The sequence below is a fragment of the Rhinolophus sinicus genome, chromosome 15 (assembly GCF_057876585.1).
Source record: "Rhinolophus sinicus isolate RSI-liver-muscle chromosome 15, RSI-T2T, whole genome shotgun sequence".
Taxonomy (NCBI): domain Eukaryota; kingdom Metazoa; phylum Chordata; class Mammalia; order Chiroptera; family Rhinolophidae; genus Rhinolophus; species Rhinolophus sinicus.
In genome coordinates this window covers 72,270,674-72,293,369 of record NC_142515.1, presented here as the reverse complement: position 1 = coordinate 72,293,369, position 22,696 = coordinate 72,270,674, and the positions used below count along the sequence as shown (strand labels likewise).

Here is a 22,696-nt window from a genome sequence, read left to right as displayed (position 1 = left end):
CAGTGGGGCTGGGGTAAATGTCCATTCTAGCTCTCTGGGAGTCGCCCAGGGCAGAGGGTCTCAGAGTCCCGGTACCACTACAGCAAGCACTGAGATCAGAGCAGATGGCTCTTTATTCTCCAGTTGGGGGTGGCTCCCCCCAGCCAGCTCGGGAGCCTGGATATGCTGACCATCAGGATGATGAAGGGCCCGTGGTCAGGCTTCATGCTGTCCAGAACCCTGCAAATGTCCTTCAGGCACAACTGATTGGAAGGAAAGGCAGGCCACTTCAAGAGGGGCCACTGCCCATCCCCCTCAATTTGGTCCAGGCGGAGCAGAGGACCCAAGGAGCTGGCGGGCCCAGCAGCATTTCCATAGGCGGTAGGTGAGAAACACCAGGAAGAGCAGCCCCAGCACCAAGCTGCCTGTCCACAGGGCTTCGGATGTTAGGGGGAAGCCTGGAGAGAGAAGCATCAGGAACCTGAACACCTCTTTGCAGGTTGTGAGGAAAAGCCCAGCAGATCCTACTAGGGGCGTCCAAATTTACTGAGTTCCCCAAAATTTTACACAGGACTTAACAACTTAGAATGTCTTTTTAAATGTACAAAACCTTTGGAGTATCCAAAGGACTTTGGAGTGAGTCTTTTGAAATGCACGTAGGACCTTATCATTACAAGTGGGCTGTCCAGTATGGTGGTCACTCGACATGTGCTTGAAATGTGGCTGGAGAGGTCAACACACATTGCAAGAATGTAAAGTGTCTCGTTCATACCTTTTTACAGATTGCATGTTGAAATGATGATATTTGAGATATATTGCGTTCAATGAACTATCTAATTTATTTTTACTTTTTTCTCTTGAGTGTGGCTACTACACAATTTGAAATGATTTAAATGGCTATATTCTATTTTTCATTCCACAGGCTGTTGTAGTCTATAAAGATCAGAGTTTACAAACTGCTGTGGAATCTACATGGTCCCTGGAATTTACAGTCATCGCCATGCCAGGGAACTGTAATCTTACAGTGTTGGGGAAGCCCCTGGATGGTTGGAGAAACAGAGGCTGGACAGGGCACCTCCTTGTCTAAGGTCTTGACTCAGGGTTTCCTTCCCTCTCAGGCTCCCCCAGCACCCTTCCCAGCCTCCCAAACTCACAGATTTCCGGGACCACGTACAGACTGGCCATCTGGCCCCCTGGGTCCAGGCGACACTGGAACCAGCCCTCAGGGTTGCATGCAGCCCATAGCACACTCAGCCAAGCCTGGGCCCCGGCCTCCCGCCTCTCATAGGCCTCCAGATCACCGGGAGCCTGCGTCCAGCGCACAGCTACACCAGGGCCACAAGCCGCTTCACACAGCAGCTCCAGCCCGCCTGGCACTGGTGACCGGTGGATCTCAGGGAGGCAGGGTCCGGTGGAGCTGTTCCCAGGCTTGCCAGGACTCGGTGGGCTGTGGGTGGAGCCTTGATCCAGGGTAGCCTCCAGGGAGGTCATGACAGGGGGCTCCCGGGAGGTCAGGTGCAGAACTGGAAAAGAGGGCATCTGTTTTTCTCCCTGCTGCCCCAGGTCCCTGCTACTGCCTGTCTCTCCATCGGGACCACAGTGCTCACAGGGTTGGACCAGAACTGCTCTGAGCTCCACCCTAGGCCATTTGGGCAAATCGCTGTGTGTCCCAGTAGGTAGGAGTGGGGTTGGAGTCCATTGCAGCCCCCCAACCCTGAGGGGGCTTCTGAATCGCCATGTCTCACTTTCCTGTAAATGGAGTGACAGCCCTCTTCCCAGGTTCACGTGCTCTCAGAACATAGGGTCAGTAAGCATAGTGGGTTTTATTATGGAACTGGGAGATGGAGAGAGGGGAGGGCGCATCCAACACAAACCGAGCACCTACTGTGTGCCAGGCCCCATAGCAAATGTTTTCAGTCATTCATCACCCAGCAAATATTTATTGTGCAGCTGCTATGTGCTGGGCACCATGGGAACAGTTATTCATTCAGCATGTACATATTGAACACCCACTATGCTCCCGGCACTGTTTTAGCCACTGGGCACATAGCCATGAATGGCACAGACACATTCTTATCTCGGTGAAGCCAAAAGCAGGGGAGACAGATAATGGGGGGAAAAAAAGATAACATATAGGATGTCAGATGTTGATAAAAGGTGTCAAGAAACATTCACTAGGGAAAGAGAAGGGCGCGAGTGTGTGTGTATACACAAGTGTGAGGGGGAGGGGGAGATTAGGGGGAGCCTCATTGGAAAGGTGACCTGAGGCAGGTGAGTGGGGGAGCCATGGAAATACAGATCTGGGGAAAGTATTCCCAATAGGGAGCACAGCTCATGCTAAGGCCCCTGGGCCGGTCTGTACCTGTGTGGCTGGAGCAGAATGGGCAAGTGGGAGAGACGGAGGAGGTGAGGGCAGGGGCAGGGCAGGTCAGGCAGGGCCTTGTGAATGGCGGGGAGGACTTGGGCTTTTACCCCGAGGGAGGTGGCGGCCCTGAAGGGTGGTGGGCAGAGCAGGAACAGGACCTGACTCTGGTGCTCACAGGCGCCCTCCAGTGGCTGCTGCCGGGAGGACAGACCAGGGAAAACAGGCAGGACCTTATTCAGACGTTCACAAGGGCCCTCTGGTGGCTGCTGTGGGGAGGACAGACTGGGGGCGAGGGTGAGAGCGGGGGACCAGGGCGGAGGGCAGAGCAGGAATGGGAGCTCATGGGGCCTGGCACAAAGTAAGTGCTCAGTAAATCTGTTGAATGAATGAATAAATGAGTGAGAAGCATCACGCTGGCTTCCACCAGGGGACAGACTAAAGATGGTACTGTGACTGTCCAGACCCAGCAGGTGAGGGGCAGAACCAGGATTCCAGAAGAGCCGCTAGACACCTCTTACCAAGGCTCATAGGACCTGAGTGGCGTGACTTCGCTCACTTCCTGGGGGACACTAAGAAGCAGGCTGGCCAGGACCCCACAGACTCACCTGGAATGGGCTGGCGATGGCTCAGCTGCAAGCCTGGCAACCTCATGGTCGCCTGGCAGTGGAGGGCAGATGGGGCAGGTGTCCCCAGTGGGGGCAGCAGCCAGCGCTCTGTCACTCTAAACAGCATGTCCTCGCCCTCCTGGGGCTCCTCCTCTTCATCCCGGCCCAGGGCCTGCACCCCCTCCAGTTCCCGGTCCCCCAGGAGCAAGGACAAAGAGAGGGCATCAGGGTCGGCAGGTGTGACATTGTGGGCTGTGCAGGCCACCTCCTGGTCCAACCCTGCCACCAGGGCCACTGGGGAGACAGTCAGCTGGTCTGGGAAGGCTGTGTGAGGAGGGTTAGAGGGGGGTGGGCTGAGCCCAGAGGGTCAGGACTGGGCCCTGAGGAGGAGGGACGGGGGCGGAGAGGGCGGGGGAAGTGGGGACTGCTGGTGCACAGGGACAGGGAGACCCAGTGTGGCTAGAATATAGAATATAAGGTGCTGGAGAGGAGTCCTGAGCAGAAAGGGCAGGGGCTCGGGCATGGGAGGTTTAGGGGAGGATTGGGGATGAGGGAGTGAAGGCTGGGAGACCGGCAGGGGTGATGCCAGGAGGTCGGAACGAATTGCAAAGCAACTCAGGAGCTTCGACGCAGGCTTTGAGCGAGGGTGAGATGGGCAATCCAGGAAGGCTCTCAGGAAGTGGTGGCATAGGGACAGAGACAAAGCAGGGCTGCTGGTTGGGTCCTGAGTGTGCAAAGGCAGCGAGGGGAGGAGGGACGGGGTCTCACCAAACACCAGGAGCTTCACGGTCTGCTGGAAAGTGAGGTTCCCGCAGGAGCCCACGCACACGCGGGTCCCCGCCGTGGACAGCGAGGCGTTGCGCACGGAAAGAACGCTGCTGCCAGCGCCCGACTGCACGGCGCCTAGGCTGGTGTCCAGGCCCCGCCACTGCACCGAGGCAGCCCTGGGGCCCGCGCAGTCCATGCGGCAGGTGAGCTGCATCGACCCGCCCACTGCTACCACCACCACGCGCTCGCGGGGCTCCACCTCCAGAGGCCCACCTGCGGGCAGACAGTGCTCTCAGTCCCGCCCCGCCCCCTCCCCAACCCGGCCCCCAAAGGCCACCCTCTACAGGATTCCCCATCACCTCCCTTGAACCTCCCACCTGGCTCGCCGAGTTCATCCACGTCCGCCCTCTTCCGAGCCCCCTGCCCTCGCGGAGTCCCTGCCCTGCTCACCGCGGCCTTGCTGGAGGAACCCCAGGAAGAGGGGAAGCACTAGGAAGAGGCCCCTCTCCATGCCGGATCCCCTGCTCTGTTCCCTGACCTCAAAGGAGGCGGCTTAAATAGTGGTGCCCCTGGTACTTCCTGCCGCCTCACGACCCTGTTTCCCCGTCCCCCACTCCCCTCCCGCTCCAGCTGCTCCCCGGGGGTTTCCCGAGGGAGTTTCCCCGCTCTGACCCCCGACCCTGGAGGCGACAGAGAGGCAGGGACTGGGGACCAGAGATGGAGGGCCGGAGCCGAGGTCGCGGGAAGGTATGGACCAATTCCAGCTCTCACTTTCGCAGACGGAAAGATCGGAAGATAGGGCCGGAGAGGGGTGACGGTCGAGGTCCAGTGAATAGACGTCGGAACAAGGCCCAGGGTTGGCGCCGCCCGCGCGCGCTCGGTGGGCCGCAGGTCGGCCTTCACTTCCCCACGTGGCCGCGCGGGGGCGATGGAGAGCCCTGAGTTCCCGGTGTGCCCTCCCCCGCCGATTTTAGAAGCACTCCTCTGAGTGCACCGACACCCCCAAGACTGCCTGTGGCGCAAAGGAAAAAACCCAACTCCTCACTGGCGGAGCCCTGGGGATCGGACAGCCTCAGGGCCTTTGCACGGCTTGTGCCTTCACCGTACTCAGTCTCTGCCCAAACGTTGCCTCCTCAGAGTCCTCCCCAACCACGTCCCACCGCCTCCTCCTCTATTTTACTTTCTCCCCGTGCACTTTCCTTGCAGCCTTAAGGGGTCGTGTAGCTGAAGGAACAACGCCCCTGGTACTGGGGCGATCTTGTCTGCTGTGACCCCCCTGGACTCCTTTGCAGCAGGCACACAGGAGGAAAAGAAGGGAGGCGTCCTGGTCTGCCCCCGGTCAACCTCAGGCTGTGGTCCTTGCCTTGAGCAGCCAGGCAATGGGGTTTCTAACATCCCTGATAAAACCCAAGAGGAGGGGCTGGGAGCAGAGTGGGGAAACTGAGGCTCGAAGGGGTGGGAGCAGAAGAGGGTGAGACCTAGCAAGGCCAGGGTCCAGGAGTGTGAACTTAGTCTGTCTTCCTTGGCCCCACCCTCCCCTCCACGGTGCCGGGAAAGGCCACACAGGAAGGTGGACTCCACATTTCAGCCTCCCCAGGCCTCCCCAGGCCGGAGGTGTGGGCCCTCCTCGGGAAGCTGGGCCCTTAACCCGGGTGGGGGGCAGCGGGCCTGCTGAATAGGCCTCTTCCCAGCCCATGACCCTGCTTCCTGCTGCCCACGTAGCTGAGGCCCGTTGCAAGGCGTGACCCAGCTCTCTGGGCCCTGCCTCCCCGCCCTGCCGCCCATTCCATGCTCCAAGATCTGAGCTCTACCTGTGTGTGATGAGTGAGCCTTCACATCCACACAACACTGTAAGAAGCAGCCCATGATTTGAGGTGAGGGGTGGGGGGTCAGTGACAGCCTCTCTGAGTGCAGGTGGGCTGAATATATGAACAAAGTTCTGGGCAGAGGTGGAGCATGGGGGGGTGGGAGAGAAGGGCTGGAGAGAGACAGAGAGGGAGAGGGAGAGGAAGACAGAGGGAAGGGGGAGAAGAGCGGGAGGGGCAGGGGTCCCTTGGGAGCCTAAGGCTAGCACTCGGGGCGGGGGACGGGCCTGAGCTGATTTCCCACCTGCACCTGGGACATGTGGCCTCTTCCCTGGGAGACTGAGCCCATGGGAGCCCCCAGGTAGGCAGCTGAGGTCCATGCTCTACCTGCCCCCCCCCAACACTGGGTTTCCGGCACAGCCCGCCCTCTATCCCCCTTCCCGGCATTGTCCCCACCCGGGAGGAAGTCCTCAGCAGCCTAGGCCGGAAGACTAGAGGTCCCAGCCCCCACTTCAAGACTCGACATCCTGGCCTCCGGGTCCATCTTCCCATTGACAGCAGTGGTGCTCTGCAGGGGACTTGGGCCAAGGAGGGTGTCCAGGAGAGGGAGCCCCAGGAGATGCTTGCTCCCTCCACGGACACCCTTCCCATCTGGGCTGGGCAAGCTCCCCTCATTTGTACCACTGATCAGTTGGGGGCATCGTGGCTCTTTTTTCAGGATGGGCTGTCATTCAAGACCACCTTTAGGTTCCCCTACCCAGCTCTGGCTCTGGAGGACCCCAGACCCTGCCCCTCAGAGTCATTCCCTGCTTCGGTGGGTCTCAGGGACAAAGGGAGGCTGTGTGTCATTGTTTAATAACCACGCAGAAGGCTCTAGAGTGGGAAGGGCAGTTCCAGTCCATCAGGCCTTTGATCCCCTGCTGGCACCTAAAATCACAAGGCTGAGCTAGGCTGAGGGAGCATAGCAGGAGGGGTGACATCCAGCACACCAAGCTGGGGGGCCAGGACCCCGAATAACCAACAGAGAATGCCCGTGAAGACAATGTTGCTTGATGACTGTCTGTGAAGCTGAATCCAAGTTTGGTGAAATAGGTGATGGCAGGTGGCCATCCCAGGGCTGTCAGGGCCAGGGTCTGCATGTTGCCTGGCTTGAGGTGCTGTCTGCAGGCCTAAGATTTAGGTCATTAGGAGTGACAAGGGGAGTGGAGGCTTTGAGCAGTGAGGTCTGGGTTCAGATGACTAGATGGAAGGCCCCGAAGCTGGAGTCGGGGGCTCAGGATGGCAACCCCGAGAGAGCTGGACACATGAGGGTAGGGGGCCTTGAGGGTGCCCAACCCCCTCACCTGCCCCCAGGGCAGGGAGGCACATTTTGGGGAGAGCAGATTTGGGGGAGCTGCCTCCACTATCCAGTGGTGGGGCAGGGGCCCCCAGAAGCCTCACTCCTGACCTCAGACCCTGTGGCTCTCTCGGGCTATGCTGTCCTTCAGCAGCAGCTCCCTGGGGGTCAGCTCAGGGACCCACCGCTGAGCTTCTTGTGGGTGCTGGGCTGCAGGGCCAGTTGGCTGTGCTGGGGGATAAGAGGAGTTCTAAGAGCTCAGAGTGGGTGGAGCGAGGGGGCAGGACAATGGCTCATGGTGGAGACTGGGTGGTGACAATTCATTCAAATAGTTCAGAAGACTTTGCGGGTGAGTACCAGAGCTAGCATTGGGCCTGCTGTATGCAGTTTTCAAGCCTGGGTGCAACCACAGGAGGACTCAGTCGGGGATGTTACACCAGACAGGCCAGGTCACAGCCACCAATCACTCTCGGGTAGTGACCACCTGAAATGTAATTTTTAAACTTCAATTTTAAAACAGATACTCAATTCAGTTATTGGAAAACTTCAGGGGATGGAACATCATCCTCAATGGAAAGTGAAAGTGCCCTCCACCAAGACAGATGCCAAGCTGGCTGGTATACAGTGCTGGCTGCAACTCCAGTTCATTTCAATGCAAATGAGGACTCCGAATCCTCACAGTTTGATTGGTCCAAAAGGTCACTTTTCTGACTGGTTGGAATGAAACCCCTTTGCTTGGTCAGTAAAGGTATTAATAAAGATATAGCTGCACAGTTCTGGTTGGACAAGGAAAGTCTAAGTCCTATTGGTCGAGTTTCCATCCTAGGAGCTCTCTTGTAAGGGTTGACTCACCCTGCAGGAGCACAGTGCAGGAGGTTGGCAGCCCAGTCTGTGGATTTTCTCTAACAGCAAACATGCAGCTTGGGTGAGAGGCCCCTGTAAACAACGGCTGCTTGACTCTGGTTATGAATCTGGGCCCAGTTAACCACAAGGAGTCCTTCCTGGCAGGTATTCTTCTCAAGGTCAACACTGGTTAAATAAAGTACATTTTACATTTTATAAAACTCATTTTATTTTATGTATGCCATCCATTCTTTTTGTCTTTCCATGTGGCTGCTGGAGAATTTAAGTGAGCTGTTCAGCCCGACTTCCACTTCTGGCAGGTGGGGGCTCCATCTGGAGCACAGAACGGAAATACTCTTTGGTACAGTGGCAAGCTCCCCTCTCCCCCTCATCCCAGGCTGACACCTGGGAACACCTGTTGTTTTAGGGGATTGGGACAGTGGTTCTCACTTGGGAGTGATTCTGTCTCTCTGCTGGATGGCATCTAGGGACTTCTGGGGTGGTCATGACTGGGGGTGCTTCTAGCATCAAGTGGGTGGGGACCAGGGTCAACACCCCACAGTGCCCAGAGACATCAAGCCCCAATGCCAGCAGTGCTGGGACTGCCAGAGGTTGGGAAACCCTGGGTGGGACAGAACACTGGCAGAGGGCTTAGAAGAATCAGGTGTGCCTGACTGTAGCAGAGGGACGGGGGTCATGGTCAGCGACCAGACCACACCCCCTCAGGGAAGTTCTCTGCCCAAAGAGCTTCTTTCAGGCGCAAGGTCTGCACCTGCGACATGAGTGGGGCCAAGGCGCTTGGGCAGGGTCGAGATGATGAGGTGGGGCCGATCTCAGAGCCCATCAAGGTGGCTCTGCAGGGAGGGTAGGGAAACGGGGGTTGCAGGGCTGTGCCTGGCTGTCTGGTTAGGCGCCTGGGTGGACCAGGCTGGGTTTGAGGGTCGTGTGTAGGGAATGGAGCCAGGGTTCAGCTTCTGAGACTGGGAGTCCCAGCTGGTCCAGATGGGCCGTGGGTGCCCCGATCGTGCGGGGCGGGGGGGTTCCAAACCGGTCGTGCGCTCTGGGTCAGGGTCCAGCTCGCGATCAGGGGCAGGGTCCCAGATCGGGCTGATGCTCATGGTCAGCATGTGGCTGACATTGAGGGTCCGAGGTCAGGCTGGCACTCGGGTACTCACAGCACCGCCATCCTTGGGGACGATCTTCTAGGCCAGCAGGACGCTGCGGTTCATCCGCTTCTTCTCGCTGGTCAAGGTGCCCCGGCCGCCACACCCAGCTCGGCTTGATCCTGTGGGGCGCCCACATCCTGCAGCCCAACGCCGAGGGGACAGTCGGGTTCCAGCCGCGACTCTCGCTGACGTCACCAACGCCGGGACTGGGCGGGTCACTGCGCATGCACCGACTCCGCCCACAAATCCCGGCAGCCCCCTGACCCCCCCCCCCCCCCCGCCTCTGCCGGACTACCACTCCCAGCATGCCGCGGGCCCCGGGGGGGGAGGTTTCGGGCTCGGGGCTGCGTTTTCAGCAAGGCCATGCGCACCTCAGGGCTTCTCTAGCCCCGAGCCCTTGACTCTCCTGTCGGATCGTCACATCCCTGAGGGACCTGACTCTGCAGTTCGGGGAACGGGCGTGAGGAGCTGCGCGTACCGGGTGCCTCCCTCTTATATTAGTGTGAATGACAAGGACGTCGTGCTTCTTTAAACCAACTCCCCGTCCCCTAGTTCTCTGGTCGCATTGCATTGTCTAGGACCAGGGACAGGGACAGGTCACTGGGAAGCCTCGAGAGAGCCAGAATGTTCCTGCATCTTCCAATCCACACGGCAGTAGGCGCTCAATAAATAGGTTCTGAGTGAAAGCACAAAGGAACGAGGCCATAGTGTTTCTGGTCTGTCACCCTCCGGATTTGGATCGTGACACCAGGAGCTGCTAGGTCATCTCGAGTGGGTCTGGGATCAGGATGACAAGGGCCGTGTTGTTTGGATGGAGTCATGTTGCCAAGGCTGCCAGGGTCTTACTGCCTGGCCTAGAGTCAAGGTGCTAGGGAACTGGACTATTTGATCTAAGGGTGGGAGGATGTTTCTGGGGACTGGCTTAAGGGTGCTAGAGACCAGGGGGTAGTGAGGGGTGGTTTTGTCACTAGGGCCCTGATGTCAGAGTCTGAGCAGTTGCTAGAGATGAGAGTCACTCATCAACTCAACAAATATTTGAGTGCCTACTAGATGCCCAGCATTGTTTCAGGTGCCAGGGTGATAGCAGAGAGCAAGGTTGGTAGACCCCTGCCCCAAGAAGCTTACATTTTAATGGGGGCAGAGAACCAGAGGCCATAACACTAAGCATAATAAGCAGGCAGCTGTGTGCCTGTAAGTGTTGAACGGCTGGTTCTCCAGGTCTGTACTATGTGCAGATTCCTGTGGTGTAAATACTCCCACGAAGACTGATTTCACAAAACTGCAAATTTAACAGTTGGCTCATACAAACTCCAGCCCACCAATGTGCAACTGGTAAATGCTACACTGCATTAGCTGGTGATAAGGGCTGTGGAACAAAGGAAAAGTAAGACAGAAGGGGGATTGACAGTGTGGAGCTGAGAGCTGGGGTAAGTTGTAGAATTGAATTGGATGATCAGAGTAAGACTTGTTCAGATGGAGGGGTTTAAGCAAAGACTTGAAGGAAGTGAACTAGCAAGCATCTATGTGGGAAAGGGGTACCAGGTAGAAAGTATGGTAAGTGCAAAGGCCCTGAGGCTGCAGCTGCCTGCCTAGTGTGTTCTAGAAAAGCAAGGGAGCCAGAGGGGTTGCACCAGAGGGGTGGAAATAGCAAGAGAGAGGAGAAAGGACCTCCTCTTGGGTTGGACTTTGTGGGCTCCAGGAGAGGCTGCTGGGACCCCTCTCCAGACCCCCAGTCCTCTGAATGCAAGCCTTTCCTTCCTCTGAACCTCAGTGTCCTCATCTGTAAAATGGGGACTTGGCGGACACGCAGCTGGGTACCCAGCAGAACAGAGAGCTGGTCCCATCCCTGCTCGGTCCCATGTAGAGAGCCAGCTCTTTCTGGGGTGGAGGCAGACAGAGAGCTTGGCAGGTTCTCTGCGTTCTTGTCTTTTGGGAAGAACAAGGCTTTCTTGTTAGAGTCCATGCCGGACAAAGGGGCAGGCGGCCACAGAGGCGCGTGAGTCTGAGTCAGGGGGCTGGCCACTGGACAAAGGACAATTTCAAGTCTCTGGGGAGGTGGAAAGTGACAAATTGTGGTGGCTGCGGGAACAGACTGTGAGCTGACACCGGACTGGGGTGGAGGCCTGTCCGGTGAACACCTTTCTGCCATGGACAGAAAACAACTGGTCATATAATAAACCCAGTCTCCTGGGGGCGCATCCTCACTTTCAGCCCCCAATGGTTTTAGAAAAGGGTGGTGGGAACTCAGCCCAGCAGTAGCAACAACGTGGATGAGACCTCCCCTTCCCCCCTTCAATAGGTATTTGTCGTGCACTTGCCATGTGCAAGTGATGTCCTGGACTCTCACGACACAAGGGGCACAGCTCCTGCTTCGTCTTGTGGGCGTGCGTTTGTGCATGTGTTTGCATGCGTGTTATTCCCGGGGACTCACGGGAGAAATGGATAATGAACACTAAGCGGGAGAAATGGATAACGAACACTAAAGAACGCCGCAGCCATTCTGACTCCTCCCTCACTGTCACACCTGGCCACACCCCTCCCCTGCCTAGACCCTTTGTGGCTCCCACCTCACTCGGGGCCACATGGCTAGAAGCTGAGAGTGGCTTCCAGCCCGCAGCCAGCCCAAAAGGGGCCCCAGTCCTATATCAAGAAAATAAATCCTGCCATGACCTTGGGAGCTGAGAGGGACCCCTTCCCCTGTCCAGCCTCCTGATGAGCCCCCAGTGCTGGCCAACACCGTCAGTGCAGCCTGGGGGGAGGACCCGCTCCATCGCCCTCGGAACTGAGAGATAATAAATGCATGTGTTGTTTTAAGCCACTACGTTTCGAGGAATTTGTTGCACGGCATAGACAACCAACAACCCAGTCCTGTACGGCTGGCTGCCCACCAGTGTCCACATGCATCTCCCACCGGAGCCCCAAACTCACAGCTCCAAGACTGAACCCTTGATCTCCTAAAACTTGCCCTTCCGACATCTTGCGCCCCCTCCTCACAGCAGCTCCATCCTCCGGGTTCTCAGTCCCAAATCCTGGAGGCGGCCTCAACACCTTTAGTTCCCTCAGTTCCCACATCAAATCTGTCGCAAACCCTGCCGGTTTTAGGTTAGAAATAGACCCCGAACCCACCAGCTTGTGCCTCTCTCCTCCACCCCCACCTGGGTGGAGCTACTATCCACTCCCCCCGTCCCCCTACTCCCTATTCCGCCTAGTCCAGCGCAGACCGCTCCGCCCTGGTTTCCCCGCGCCGCTCACGGTCTGTTCTTCCCTGCAACCACCAGAGGGCGCCGGTGAGCACCTGAGTCCGCTTTGGCCCTCGGACCCCCACGGCCTGTTCGCCCAGAAGCCACCAGAGGGCGCAAAGGAGCACCGAGTTGCCACGTCTGTGCTCTGCAGACAGCCCTTCTAGGCTTCCACGTACCTTATCCCTTGGGGTAAAAGCCCAAGTCCTCCTGCGCGCACGGGACCCTGCACGACCTGCCCCGTCAACTCCCTGCCCTCATCGCCTCCCTCTGTCCCCTCACTCACTCTGCTCTAGCCACACAGGACTGCCAGCTCTTCCCTCAACATGCCAGGCACAGACCTGCCCCTGGTCCTTTGCACGTGCTGTGCCCTCGGCTTAGAGTGTCCTTTCCCCAGACTTCCTCCTGGCTCCCTCCTCACCTCCTTCAGGTCTCTGCTGGAATGTCGCCTTCTCAGAGAGGCTTCCTCTGACCACCCTATTTCAAACTGCCAACTCCTGCACCTCCGGCCCTCCTGGCCCCTGAGCTTTCTCCTAGGCATTACCTGCCTTCTAAAGTAAGTGAAACTCACGTATTTGTCTGCCTCTCTTGACAGAAATGTCAGAAACGGAGTTTATGTGTTTTGCTCATGTCCATTTCCCCAGCACCTGCCAGTGCCTGGCACTAGGATTTCCAGGGGGGAATTCCCGCCCGTTCTCAGGAAATTTCTTCGCTTTCCCACTCCCAAATCCAGAGGAAAGTTGGTCAGGAAATCGGGAAAATCAGCTCCTTGAACCCAGTAATACCCACAATGGGAAATAAACGTACTACTCACAATGTATCTCTTAGACATTTTTCCTATTTATCGCTAGGGTTTCCAGGCAGGAATTCCCACCCGTTCTTGGGAATTCTTTTCACTTTCCTGTTCCCAAATCCTGAGAAAAATTGGCTGGGAAATTGGGAAAATCGGTTCCTTGAACCCAGGTGGTTGGTAGTGTTGGCTGTCACTTTGTGGGAACGATTCATCGTGGAGAATAGAAAACAGTTTATATCTCAGGATTCGGGAATGGGAAAGTGAAAAAAACTCCTGAGAACAGGTGGGAATTCCTGCCTGGAAACCCTACCTGGCACACAGTGGGCACACAGGTAAATACTGGTTGAATTAATAAGTAGGAGAAGACCTATAATGTAGGGAACACGCACTGTATTGAGCCTTCAGGATCCTGAGGCCAGAGGCAGTGCGGTCCCTCCCTGGGTGCTGGGTGGGAGCCTCTTGCTCTCACTCCCAATCCCAGCTCCTTTTTTCTATTTTTCTGATTTGCTCTTTTCTGTCAATGAATCAGATCAGATTAAAAACATGGCTTGTTTGCATGTGCTTTGGATTAATTAGCATCTCATTTAAATGTCATTTACTTAGCAGTTGGGGAAGAGCTCTAAGTTGAACTTGGAAGAGTCACAGAGAGAAGCCGTGCCAGGGGGGAGGTGAGGGGGCAGTGTTTGTGTGTGGGGGGGTTGCTGAGCTTAGTCTGGTGAGGTGGCTGGGCCCTGAAGTCCTCAAAGCCACCCTTCACAGGCTCAGGTGACCATTTCAGTCTGACCCCCCTCTGTATGTTAGCTCCTGGTTCCTCCCCAAGGCACAATGGGGAGGCAGTCGGCGCCAAGTCTGGTTAGCACTCCACGGCAGGCTGACTTAACCCGGGCTGGGGGTGCTGGGCATGGGATCGGCTGCGTTCAGGGAACGGCCTCCACAGGGACCCTTGTCCTCTCTGTCCCTGGCTGACCTCAGTGGTGGGGCCCTAGGCTCATGCACTTCTGGCCAGTTTTGGTCAGTAGGAGACTCTCACTGATGGGAGGAGAGGTTGGGGTAGCTCTCTGTGATTCCTCTCCTCAGTGCCCAGTTCTGTTCACAGCTCTGAGTTTCTGCTGCTTCTGGAAAAAAGCAAATGTTTCGTCCAGTGGTGGGGCCCACAGGTGACTGAGGCTGGAGCTGACTGCGGCCTCCTTTGTTGGCCAAAGTGTCCAGGTAAGGGCGAGTAGGTGCAGGTCCCCAGGTGGGGACTGTCTAGGTGGCTCGAGGGATAGCCAGCCAGCTGGTGTGGCCAGAGTGGAGTGAGTGAGGATTGAGGTGTGGCAGCAAGGCCAGAGAGGACAGGAAAGCCTGTTTGACAGTGAGGGCTTGGCTTTTATCCTTAGGACTGCAGGAATCCATGGTGGATTTTCAGCATTTTCCGAAAGCTGAGCTGGCATTAGAACTTGGGAGAAGCCCTGGACCCTTAGCTTTGATTAAAAGCTGACTCAAAGAGTCTTGGGTTCAAGTCCCAGCTCTGCTGTTGAGTTTCTGAGGGACTTTCGTGTGTTGCTTCTGCTTCCTGAACCTCAGTTTCCCAACCTGTAATTACAGACAAGGTTTAGCCACAGTGTCTCCCTCAGTGAGATGCTGTGGTAACTGGATAGACGATGCTCGTAAGGAGTGTGCTGTGTGCTGTGCGATATAGCTCTCAGGGGTGGGTCTGCAGTGGTGTCCCTCGCATGGCTGATATTGCTGATTTGTGCCTTCTGCTTGTGTCCTTAGTCAGTCTGGTTAGAAGTTTATCAAATTTGTTGATTCTTTTGAAGAACCAGCTTTTGGGGACGGGGCTTTGTAATTCTTTCTATAGTTTTCTATTTCATACACTTCTACTGTTACATTTTTGATCTTCCTGCCACTTACTCTTCTTTTTCTAACTTTTAAAGGTGGAATCTAAGGTCATTGATTTTAAGATCATTCTTCTTTCTGATATAAGCATTTAAGGCTCGTTTTATGACCTTTTCCATAGACTATAACATTTTTACTACAAAGTTTAAAAATTGCAGAATGCATTAAAATTATATTGCAAAATGAACTGTGGTGAGTGAATTATAACTCAATAACGCTGTTAAAAAATCATAGTGCAAAGGGGCCTGGCAACACAGCGGCAAGCAAGGGTACTGTGGGGGAGACAAGGATTTGAATTCCATTTAGCCAAGTTTCCCTGAGCCCCATCTTGGAGCTAGACACAGCGGTAGCCACCTGAGCAGACAGGGACCTTAACTCTAGGCTGGGCTGGAGTAAATCCCTGTTAGTTTCTTGGAGGCAGTGGCTGGAGGACCACACCGCCTCCTTGGCGTCCTTGCTCCTGACCTAGAGCCTTTGCTTGGCCATTGCCTTGTCCTCTTGTCTTACCTTCTCAATGCAGTGACCCCTCATCCCACCCGAACTAATACTTGGCTGGCTCCGCTCTGTTCCCAACCCTGCTCTGTGTTTTACAGCACATTTAGCACCTTCCTAATATACTACACTCATGTATTAATGTATTGTTTATTTTCTGTCCCTTCCCAAGAACATCAGGTCCTTGTCTGTGTGTCCTGTTGTGTCCCCACCAACCCAAACAGAACCTAGTACACAGTCAGTGCTTAATAAATTCTTATGGAAGGAAGGAAGGAAGGAAGGAAGGAAGGAAGGAAGGAAGGAAGGAAGGAAGGAAGGAGTCTGCCTTCTTGGCCCAGAGTGGTCAACTTGCTGTATGACTTTGAGCTGCACCTCAGTTTCCCCAGCTGCAGAAATGGGGCCACACTGCCCATGACCTCGCCAGTCCCTCCTGCTATAAGGCTGTGGGTGTCATGTTTGTGGCTCCAGCTCCCTGGGGCCTGCACTGGCCCCAGCTGCCCAGCTCAGCCGGCTCCCAGGGGACCTGCTCTGCTGACACCAGATTCTTTCCTGGACCGTCCAGCCATCTGGACGACACTCGATCCCAGCCCCACTTCCAGGCCAGCATCCACTGACCAGCCTGCTTGGGCCAAGGCCCCAAGACTCCCTGCTGAGGGACAAGGGGCTGTCTGTGCGGTCCCTGGGAGGGTGTGGTGAGGCCCGGGCTCTGCCAACACCGGCAGAAGCCTCAAGGACTGGGGACATTGCCGAGACCTGCGGCCCAGAGCCGCTGCAGCCGAGGAGACAGCACCAGCTGTGGGTGCTGCCAGACCCAGTGCTCCCTGTGGCCCCTCCCCTGATCACCATGGGGACCCTCAGCTGCGACCCTGCTCCACAGCTGACCTCAGCACCCCTGGGCCAGCGGGCTACAGAGTGCCAGATCCCGGAGACCGGCCTGAGGAAGACTTGCGGGATGGCCACCTTGGAGAACGGTACACGCAGGCCATGGAGGAGGGGGGCCAGGTGGTGGGACCCTTTCTGGGAGCCTCCAAGAACTCCCTGCATGCCCCCAAACCTCAGCTTCCTGTCTAGTAGGCCAGGTGTGGGCATAGCGTTTCCATGGGCCCTGCACATATCTCCACCCAACAAGAACTAGGCACTTTGTGGGCCAGGCACCCTGCTCGGTGCTGAGGGGACAGCAGTGGGCAAAACAGCCAAGGGCCTGGCAAGACAGACACCAGGAAAACCACGAGGGAGAGTTTATGGTGTAGTGATCAGTGAGCTGGATATTCCACTCTGACGTTAACCGTGGGGTCGTGGTTAGAGCCCTGGCCTGCACCTCAGTTTCCCGGTCTGTTATGGAACATCTGAAGTCGGGCTCCATGGCTGGATTTCCTGGCTCTTGTGGCACTGGCATTCTTGGAGAGACCACCAAACATTGCACCTGTGACAGTATATCTCCGTCTGGGCCTGTTTCCCCACCTGTGACAATATATCTGTGTCTGTGCCTCAGTTTCCCCACCTGTGACAGTGTATCTCCGTCTGGGCCTGTTTTCCCACCTGTGACAACGTGTCTCTGTGTCTGGGCCTCAGTTTCCCCACCTGTGACAGTGTGTCTCTGTGTCTAGGCCCGTGTGCCCCAAGGCAGGAGGAGGCTGCTGGCCCTGCAGCCGCTTCCTGTGATTCGTGTCCGACTCATAATGCCTGTTTGTGGGAGGCAGCTCCTGCCCCCCACCCCTGCCATGGACAGTGCTGGGAGCCTGGGGAGGGGCTCAGGGGCTGGGCTCTGGGCTCCTCCCCATGGTCCAGGGCACCTGCCCCAGGCCATGATCGGAGGGCTTTGGTCACAGGCTCTGGTCCGGGCTTGTATGTCCTGCCATCCACTGTCGGCTACATCAACCACGACTGCACCAGGGTGGCCAGTCCTGCCTACTCACTGCTCCGGAGGCACAGCGAGGGTAAGTCCAGCCCGCAGGCGGGAGTGGGGTGTGGGGAGAGAAGGTTCTGGGAGGACTTCTGAGCTGCCAACCTCCCCCAGGGGGCATTTCCTCACCAGATAGACCAAGGCCCCATTGAGTGAGGCAGGGCCACTCAACCCCAGGCTTGCTGTGTGACCTCAGGAAGCCACTATGTCTTTCTGGTTCTGTTTCCTTACTGAGGAAGAGAATCGCGGGAGAAGTAGGTGGCTGGTTGGACCTGACCTGTTTGCCTTTAGCACTTTGCACATTTCTTGCTGCTTGACTGCTCTGTGCCTCAGTTTCCTTCTCTGTAAACAGTGACAATACATTCCTTGCACAGTTGTCAGGATTGTATACAATGCCTGGAGACATTCATTAAATGCCTTAAAAGTAGCAACAATGCTGGGTATCTGGTCAGTCCTCAGAAAAGTGGTCTTGGAATGTGAGTGCCAGCCTCAGTTTCTCCATCAGCAAGCCTGGGGCTCCGCAGGCCCTGCTCACCTCACAGCGTGTGGTGAGGGCAGAGTGAAAGTCCTTTGATGTTTGGACAGGCAGGGGTGGCAGGACAGCAGGCTGCGGCACGCTGGCCTCACGTCTGTGGCACCCAGTTTTCTCCTGGCTGGGACTGAGTGGCAACAGGGTGCGAGTGAGCAGCAAGTGCAGGGCTGCGGGGTCCGGCCACAGTCTGTCCACCATGTCAGTGCCTACACCCTTCATATGGAGGCCCACAAACCCCATCACCCCATTTTCTAGAGCTGCTCTGAGGTCCCAAGTGGGCCAGGGTCAGGGTCCAGAAGGGGTCCCACCTGGGGAGGTTGATTCACGTGGGTGGAGTCTTGTTAGGAGGGGGCAGCTGGCAGTGGCTCCTTCAGAATCAGCAAAGATCCCAAACCAAACTGGAACAGAACTTAGGAAGCAGCAAGGGGCTCCAGAAGGCAAGTGAGGGAATCAGGGTCACATCTGTCACCAGGAAGGTTAAGAACTTAGCCTGCGGCCCAGAGCAAACTGGCTTCCCAGTTCTAATCCTAGTCATAGGACACGCCTGGGGAGTCAGCAGCGGGGTGCTGGTGGTGGAGTGTGTAGACTTTGTTGAATGCTCGGGGACTTCTTGCAGGTGGAGGCATGGGACCTGGGCTCTGTAGGATGAGTAGGTGTTCAGTGGAGCCCTCAGAAGAAGGGAACTCCAGGCAGAGCGTACAGCATAGGCAAAGGCCTAGAGGTGGGAAATGGGACAAGTTGGGATGTGCTCATTTGTCATGAACATGCTTCACCGCGTGTGTGCCTGGTCTCAGGCAGGTGCACGTACACGTTCACATGTACACCAAATAATACTTGTCCTACCTCCTATACATTTATACCTGAATGTGCTTTTAAAAAGTAGTAATGGCAATCATAGTCGTTGGTCCCAAGTTCTCTGTGCCAGGCACCCCATTCATGGACGGCCTCACTTTTCAATGTTCTCATCCAATGACTGAGGAAAAGGAGGCTTAGACAGGCTCAAGGACACAGCTCACAGAGCCATGGCTGGGATTTACACGCCCAGCTTAGAGCCCTCCCTTAAGCTTATCACATGCCAACCAGCCCAGGCACTGAAAGGACCCTCCTAGGGCCCTTAGGCACAGCCTAGTTATTCTCACTTTATGTACAATTCTAACCAACCTACGAGCTGGTTCTCTAGAGCCAGTTCCCTAGCTCGTGGCAGAGGAGAGGTTGAGGGGTGGGACGGCTTGGATCACTAGGGCACAGAAACGCTCGTCAAGACAAAGTCAAACTCATGCCTGGTCAGGGCAGTCAGAGCTCAGGAGGCCAAGGTCCCAACTCTCCAAGATGGGGCTGGGGGCAAGTGGAGGGTGGAGGAGCCTTAGGGCGAAGAAGGGGCACTGAGTAGGGCCGTCAGAGGTGCCCTGTGGACCTGGGCTCCTCTCCTCAGCATCTCCGCAGGACACCAGCCCTGGGCCCATCTACTTCCTGGACCCGAAAGTCACCCGGTTCGGCCGAAGCTGTACCCCTGCCTACTCCATGCAGGGCCGGGGCAAGTCTCGGGGTGAGTGTCTGATCTGTGCAGCCCCGTGAGGACCCTGCCCTTTCAGGGTCTTGGCGACTCTCTCGCCACTGTCCTCTCCTTCCCTTCCATTCCTCAAATTCTTACAACTTCAGTGTCTTTGGAATGACAAAGTCCAAGATGTCAGCGGAGGGGCAGGGGGCCTGAGAAAACCTGAGTGAAGCAATGAAGGGTGACGGTGACGGTGCCACTGTGCACAGGTGGTGCCACGAGGGCAGCAGGGCTCATCCTCAGCATCAGGAAACAGGGTGCAGTGGGCACTGTAGCAAATGTGGAAATCCCCTTCACAGGCTGCAAACAGCTTACTTTCACCTAAAGTGCCTGATTTAATCACCCAATTCCAGTCTCCCATCCACTTACCCTTTCATCTTTTCGCCTATCACCCAATCTATTCATCATCCACTGATTCATCCACTCATCAACCCATCAATCTTCCACCACCCACCCATCCATCTATCATCTATCCATCCTTCCACTCATCCTCCACCCATCCATCTGTCCATTCACCCATTCATCCACTCTTCCATCCGTTAATCCACCCATTCATGGATCTATCTATTCATTCACTCCTCATCCCACCGCTCACCCACCACCTATCCTTCTACTCACTCATCCTCTCAAACACGTATTAGGCCACTGCTGGGCGTCGAAGTAGATGTGACATGTCCTTGCTTTTTATAAGACCCCAGGATAGCGATGGAGTCAGACTCAGATGGGGACCATCCCACTTCAGTGTGACTATGTCTGGAAAGAGGGGAAGACCCAGGCAGTGTGCTCTTCCTGAAGGGTTGTGAGGGCTCTGCCTAGAAGGAGGGCCTGGGGAAGGCAGCAGGAAGGAGGAGACTCTGGGGCTGAGGGAAGGATGAGAAGCAGCTCCCAGGAGGTGGGAATGTGAAATGGAAGGCTTGCCTGGCACAGAGTTAAGCTTGGGCAAAGGCCTGGAGGCTTGAAAGAGAACAGAGTGTGTGTGGAGTAAGGGAGGAGGAGAAATACCTTGGGGTTTCTTCATTAAGTCCTGTGAGCTCCAGGATGCATGTGGACAAGGTGGGGAGGGGCATGCAAGCAAGGTCTTTGAGCAGGTGAGGACTCTGTCTATTGCCAATGCTTCTGCCCCATCCTCACAGGTCTGGAAGTGACGCCAGGCCCGGGGGCCTACAGCCCAGAGAAGGTGGCCCCTCTGCATCAGCGGACTGCCCCAGCTTTTACCCTGGGCTCCCGCCTGCGTCCTCAGCCCCTGGACACCTCAGCCCCTGCCCCCAATGCCTACACCCTGCCCTCTCTCTGGGGTGCCCAGATCTTCATCAAGCCCAGTAGCCCTAGCTACACGGTGGTGGGCCGCACAACCCCTGCCCGCCCCCCACAGGACCCCGCTGAGATACCAGGCCCGGGCCAATATGATAGCCCAGACCCCAACGCTTACCGTCAGCGCCGGCCTGCCTTCACCATGCTGGGACGGCCCCGTGCCCCACGCCCTCCGGACGAGACACCTGGCCCTGGCACCCACAGCCCTGAGCAGGTCACCGTGAACAAAGCCAGGGCCCCGGCGTTCACTATGGGCATCCGACACTCCAAACGGGCAGCCACCATGGCTGCAGACACCACACCCTGATGCTTCTTGGGGACAGGATGCCTGCCTGGGCTGAGCCTCAGTTTTCCTACCAGAGAAGTGGGGTGTGGGCAGGCCCCTACTGGGCCTGGCTTTGGCTGGAGGCAGGATGGGGGGGCCCTGGAGAAGCCAGGGAAGGGGGAGGCACCTCCTTCCTTCCCCTTTTCTGAACTATTCAAGGTCCTTCTAGGCTACCTGCTTCCTCCAGTCCCTGGGGGCTGTGACCCCGTGGCTCTGTGCAGGGCGCCCCAGTTTCTTCTCTCCCGGTCATGCCAGGCCAAGCCAGGCCAGGCAGAGAAAGAGACACCCCTGGCCCTCCCCACTGGCTGGCTGGAGACGGAGCTTCCTGTGTCCTAGAACTCAGTGTCCGTCCGCTAAGGCCTGGGTCCCTGACACAGCTCAGGTTTCTGCCAAACTTGGGCTCTTCCCTGCTTCTCATGGAAGCACAGCTCCCCTCTCCATCCCACCCTCTAGCTGCTTGCCAATAAATCTCTGTGGCACCAAGAGCTGTTAGCATCACACACGTGTGTCCATTTAACCCATGGTCTGTTTACATCACAGGAAGGAGATCTGAAGCACTGCTCTCAACATCCAGACCCCTGACTCTGCAGCCCCTGGGGGTCTGGCTGGGACCAGAGGAGGGATTTGGGGTTTTGAGTGGAGGTAGCCAGGTAGGCTTCTTGGAAGAAGGGACATTGGAAGTTGGGTTTTGAAGGATGTATATGAGTTTGATGTATTCTAATATTCATCAGTAGGTACTCTACAATGTTCCCAATATTGACAAAGATCACTTAAGCTTCACAACAAATCTGTACGCAGGTGATGTTTACCAAGAGGAAATTGGGCTTTGGAGGGATTGGACACTAGTCTGAGGGCACAATATGAACCAGTGTTTGTCTGATGCCAGGGTTTGAATCCTGCCCAAGGGCTCTGTTCCTGTCATTCTTTCCTAGGAACAGGAAGGAAACACATGGATGGTGTCATGAAACTGAGCCCTCTGTATGATGACACCTAGGCCCAGCCTTAAAAACCCCAATCCAGAAAGGCCCTAGCCCAGGAGTTTGGCAGGGACAGACTGCCATTGTTCTTCCCTGGAGGACACAGCCCCAAGGGCAGCACTGAAGGCAGGATGCAGAGGGCCTAGGTGGATACTAGCTCTCATGACTGTCCGTCTTCTCAGCCTGGGGATGCCACAGTTGACCATACACCCCTTCAGCCCACTAGGTGGACACACACCAAGACCCCTACATACACACTTCAAAATGCACATGGATCCCGTAAACACACACCTGGGAGGAACTCAGACCCTCTCCTTACACGCACACACATGTTCACATCTGCACACAAGATACAAACAACCCGACCCTCACGCAGTCCACTAGTAGGTAGACCACACACGGCACACACAAGTCCAGACGGGGGATCTCGCACAGACCCAAAGGCCAATTCCTTTACACCCACTCACCCCAGAACCCACAGACGCACAATAGCTACCACAGCGTGATAGTCGCAGGCGTGTGGCATCACCGACCCCCACCCCTCGACCCCGTTGTAGGCCAATTGCGGCCGCACGCGCCTCCCCCATCGTCTCCTCCTCCCGGGCCCCGTAGTCTTGGGCCGGGTTGTGATCTCATCTCTCGGTTGTATTGATTTGACTCCAGGCGGCCTCGCCCCTCCTTCCCCACCTGCCCGCGAGCCTCGGCCCCCTCCCTTTGTTTCCCAGCAGTCAGCCTTAGCCTGGGGCGGGGCCCCGGGGAGAGGGAGGAGGAGGAATCGGCCGAGGCTGAGCCCGGGAGGCTGGGTGTTGGGGTGACTGTAA

At 56.4% G+C, this 22,696-nt stretch overlaps 2 protein-coding genes and 1 long non-coding RNA gene across 8 annotated transcripts; 1 reads left to right on the top strand and 2 right to left on the bottom strand.

Moving 5' to 3' along the window:
- Positions 1-95: 95 nt before the first annotated feature.
- MADCAM1 (mucosal vascular addressin cell adhesion molecule 1) lies at positions 96-4,644 on the bottom strand. 4 transcript variants are annotated; one of them, XM_088792172.1, is made up of 5 exons: positions 4,489-4,644; positions 3,718-3,990; positions 2,950-3,243; positions 1,134-1,502; positions 96-437 (listed from the first exon to the last, which is right to left on the bottom strand). In XM_088792172.1, the coding sequence occupies exons 2-5, from the start codon at positions 3,929-3,931 to the stop codon at positions 295-297; spliced, it is 1,020 nt and encodes a 339-aa protein (XP_088648298.1). In that variant the 5' UTR covers positions 3,932-3,990; positions 4,489-4,644; the 3' UTR covers positions 96-294. The 4 variants fall into 4 exon arrangements, with proteins under 4 accessions (XP_088648298.1, XP_074193454.1, XP_019571602.1 ...); XM_074337353.2 differs by lacking the exon at positions 4,489-4,644 and adding an exon at positions 4,168-4,373 and having other exon boundaries at positions 1,154-1,502; XM_019716043.3 differs by lacking the exon at positions 4,489-4,644 and adding an exon at positions 4,168-4,323 and having other exon boundaries at positions 1,154-1,502; positions 2,950-3,273.
- Positions 4,645-7,912: 3,268 nt separating this feature from the next.
- Positions 7,913-10,052, bottom strand: LOC141572654 (uncharacterized). The gene is made up of 2 exons (XR_012497966.2): positions 8,877-10,052; positions 7,913-8,034 (listed from the first exon to the last, which is right to left on the bottom strand). It is a non-coding gene; the product is annotated as an uncharacterized LOC141572654 (long non-coding RNA).
- A 5,665-nt stretch (positions 10,053-15,717) lies between these two features.
- On the top strand, positions 15,718-21,383 carry CIMAP1D (CIMAP1 family member D). Of its 3 annotated transcripts, none has more exons than XM_074337351.2 (4): positions 15,721-16,243; positions 17,102-17,209; positions 19,107-19,253; positions 20,396-21,383. In XM_074337351.2, exons 1-4 carry the CDS (start codon positions 16,117-16,119, stop codon positions 20,878-20,880), a joined length of 867 nt encoding a protein of 288 aa, XP_074193452.1. In that variant the 5' UTR covers positions 15,721-16,116; the 3' UTR covers positions 20,881-21,383. The 3 variants fall into 3 exon arrangements, with proteins under 3 accessions (XP_019571577.2, XP_074193452.1, XP_019571576.2); XM_019716017.3 differs by having other exon boundaries at positions 15,735-16,243; positions 19,140-19,253; XM_019716018.3 differs by lacking the exon at positions 19,107-19,253 and having other exon boundaries at positions 15,718-16,243.
- Positions 21,384-22,696: the final 1,313 nt, after the last annotated feature.

Coding starts and splice junctions, on each gene's coding strand:
- CIMAP1D (XM_074337351.2), top strand. CDS start 16,117: ATGGGGACCCTCAGCTGCGACCCTGCTCCACAGCTGACCTCAGCACCC. Junction 16,244..17,101: donor GATGGCCACCTTGGAGAACG/GTACACGCAGGC, acceptor CTTTGGTCACAG/GCTCTGGTCCGGGCTTGTAT. Junction 19,254..20,395: donor GGGCCGGGGCAAGTCTCGGG/GTGAGTGTCTGA, acceptor CCATCCTCACAG/GTCTGGAAGTGACGCCAGGC.
- MADCAM1 (XM_019716043.3), bottom strand. CDS start 4,228: ATGGAGAGGGGCCTCTTCCTAGTGCTTCCCCTCTTCCTGGGGTTCCTC. Junction 3,274..3,717: donor CGTGAAGCTCCTGGTGTTTG/GTGAGACCCCGT, acceptor CTCCTCACACAG/CCTTCCCAGACCAGCTGACT. Junction 438..1,153: donor GGGGGCCAGATGGCCAGTCT/GTACGTGGTCCC, acceptor TTCTCTCTCCAG/GCTTCCCCCTAACATCCGAA.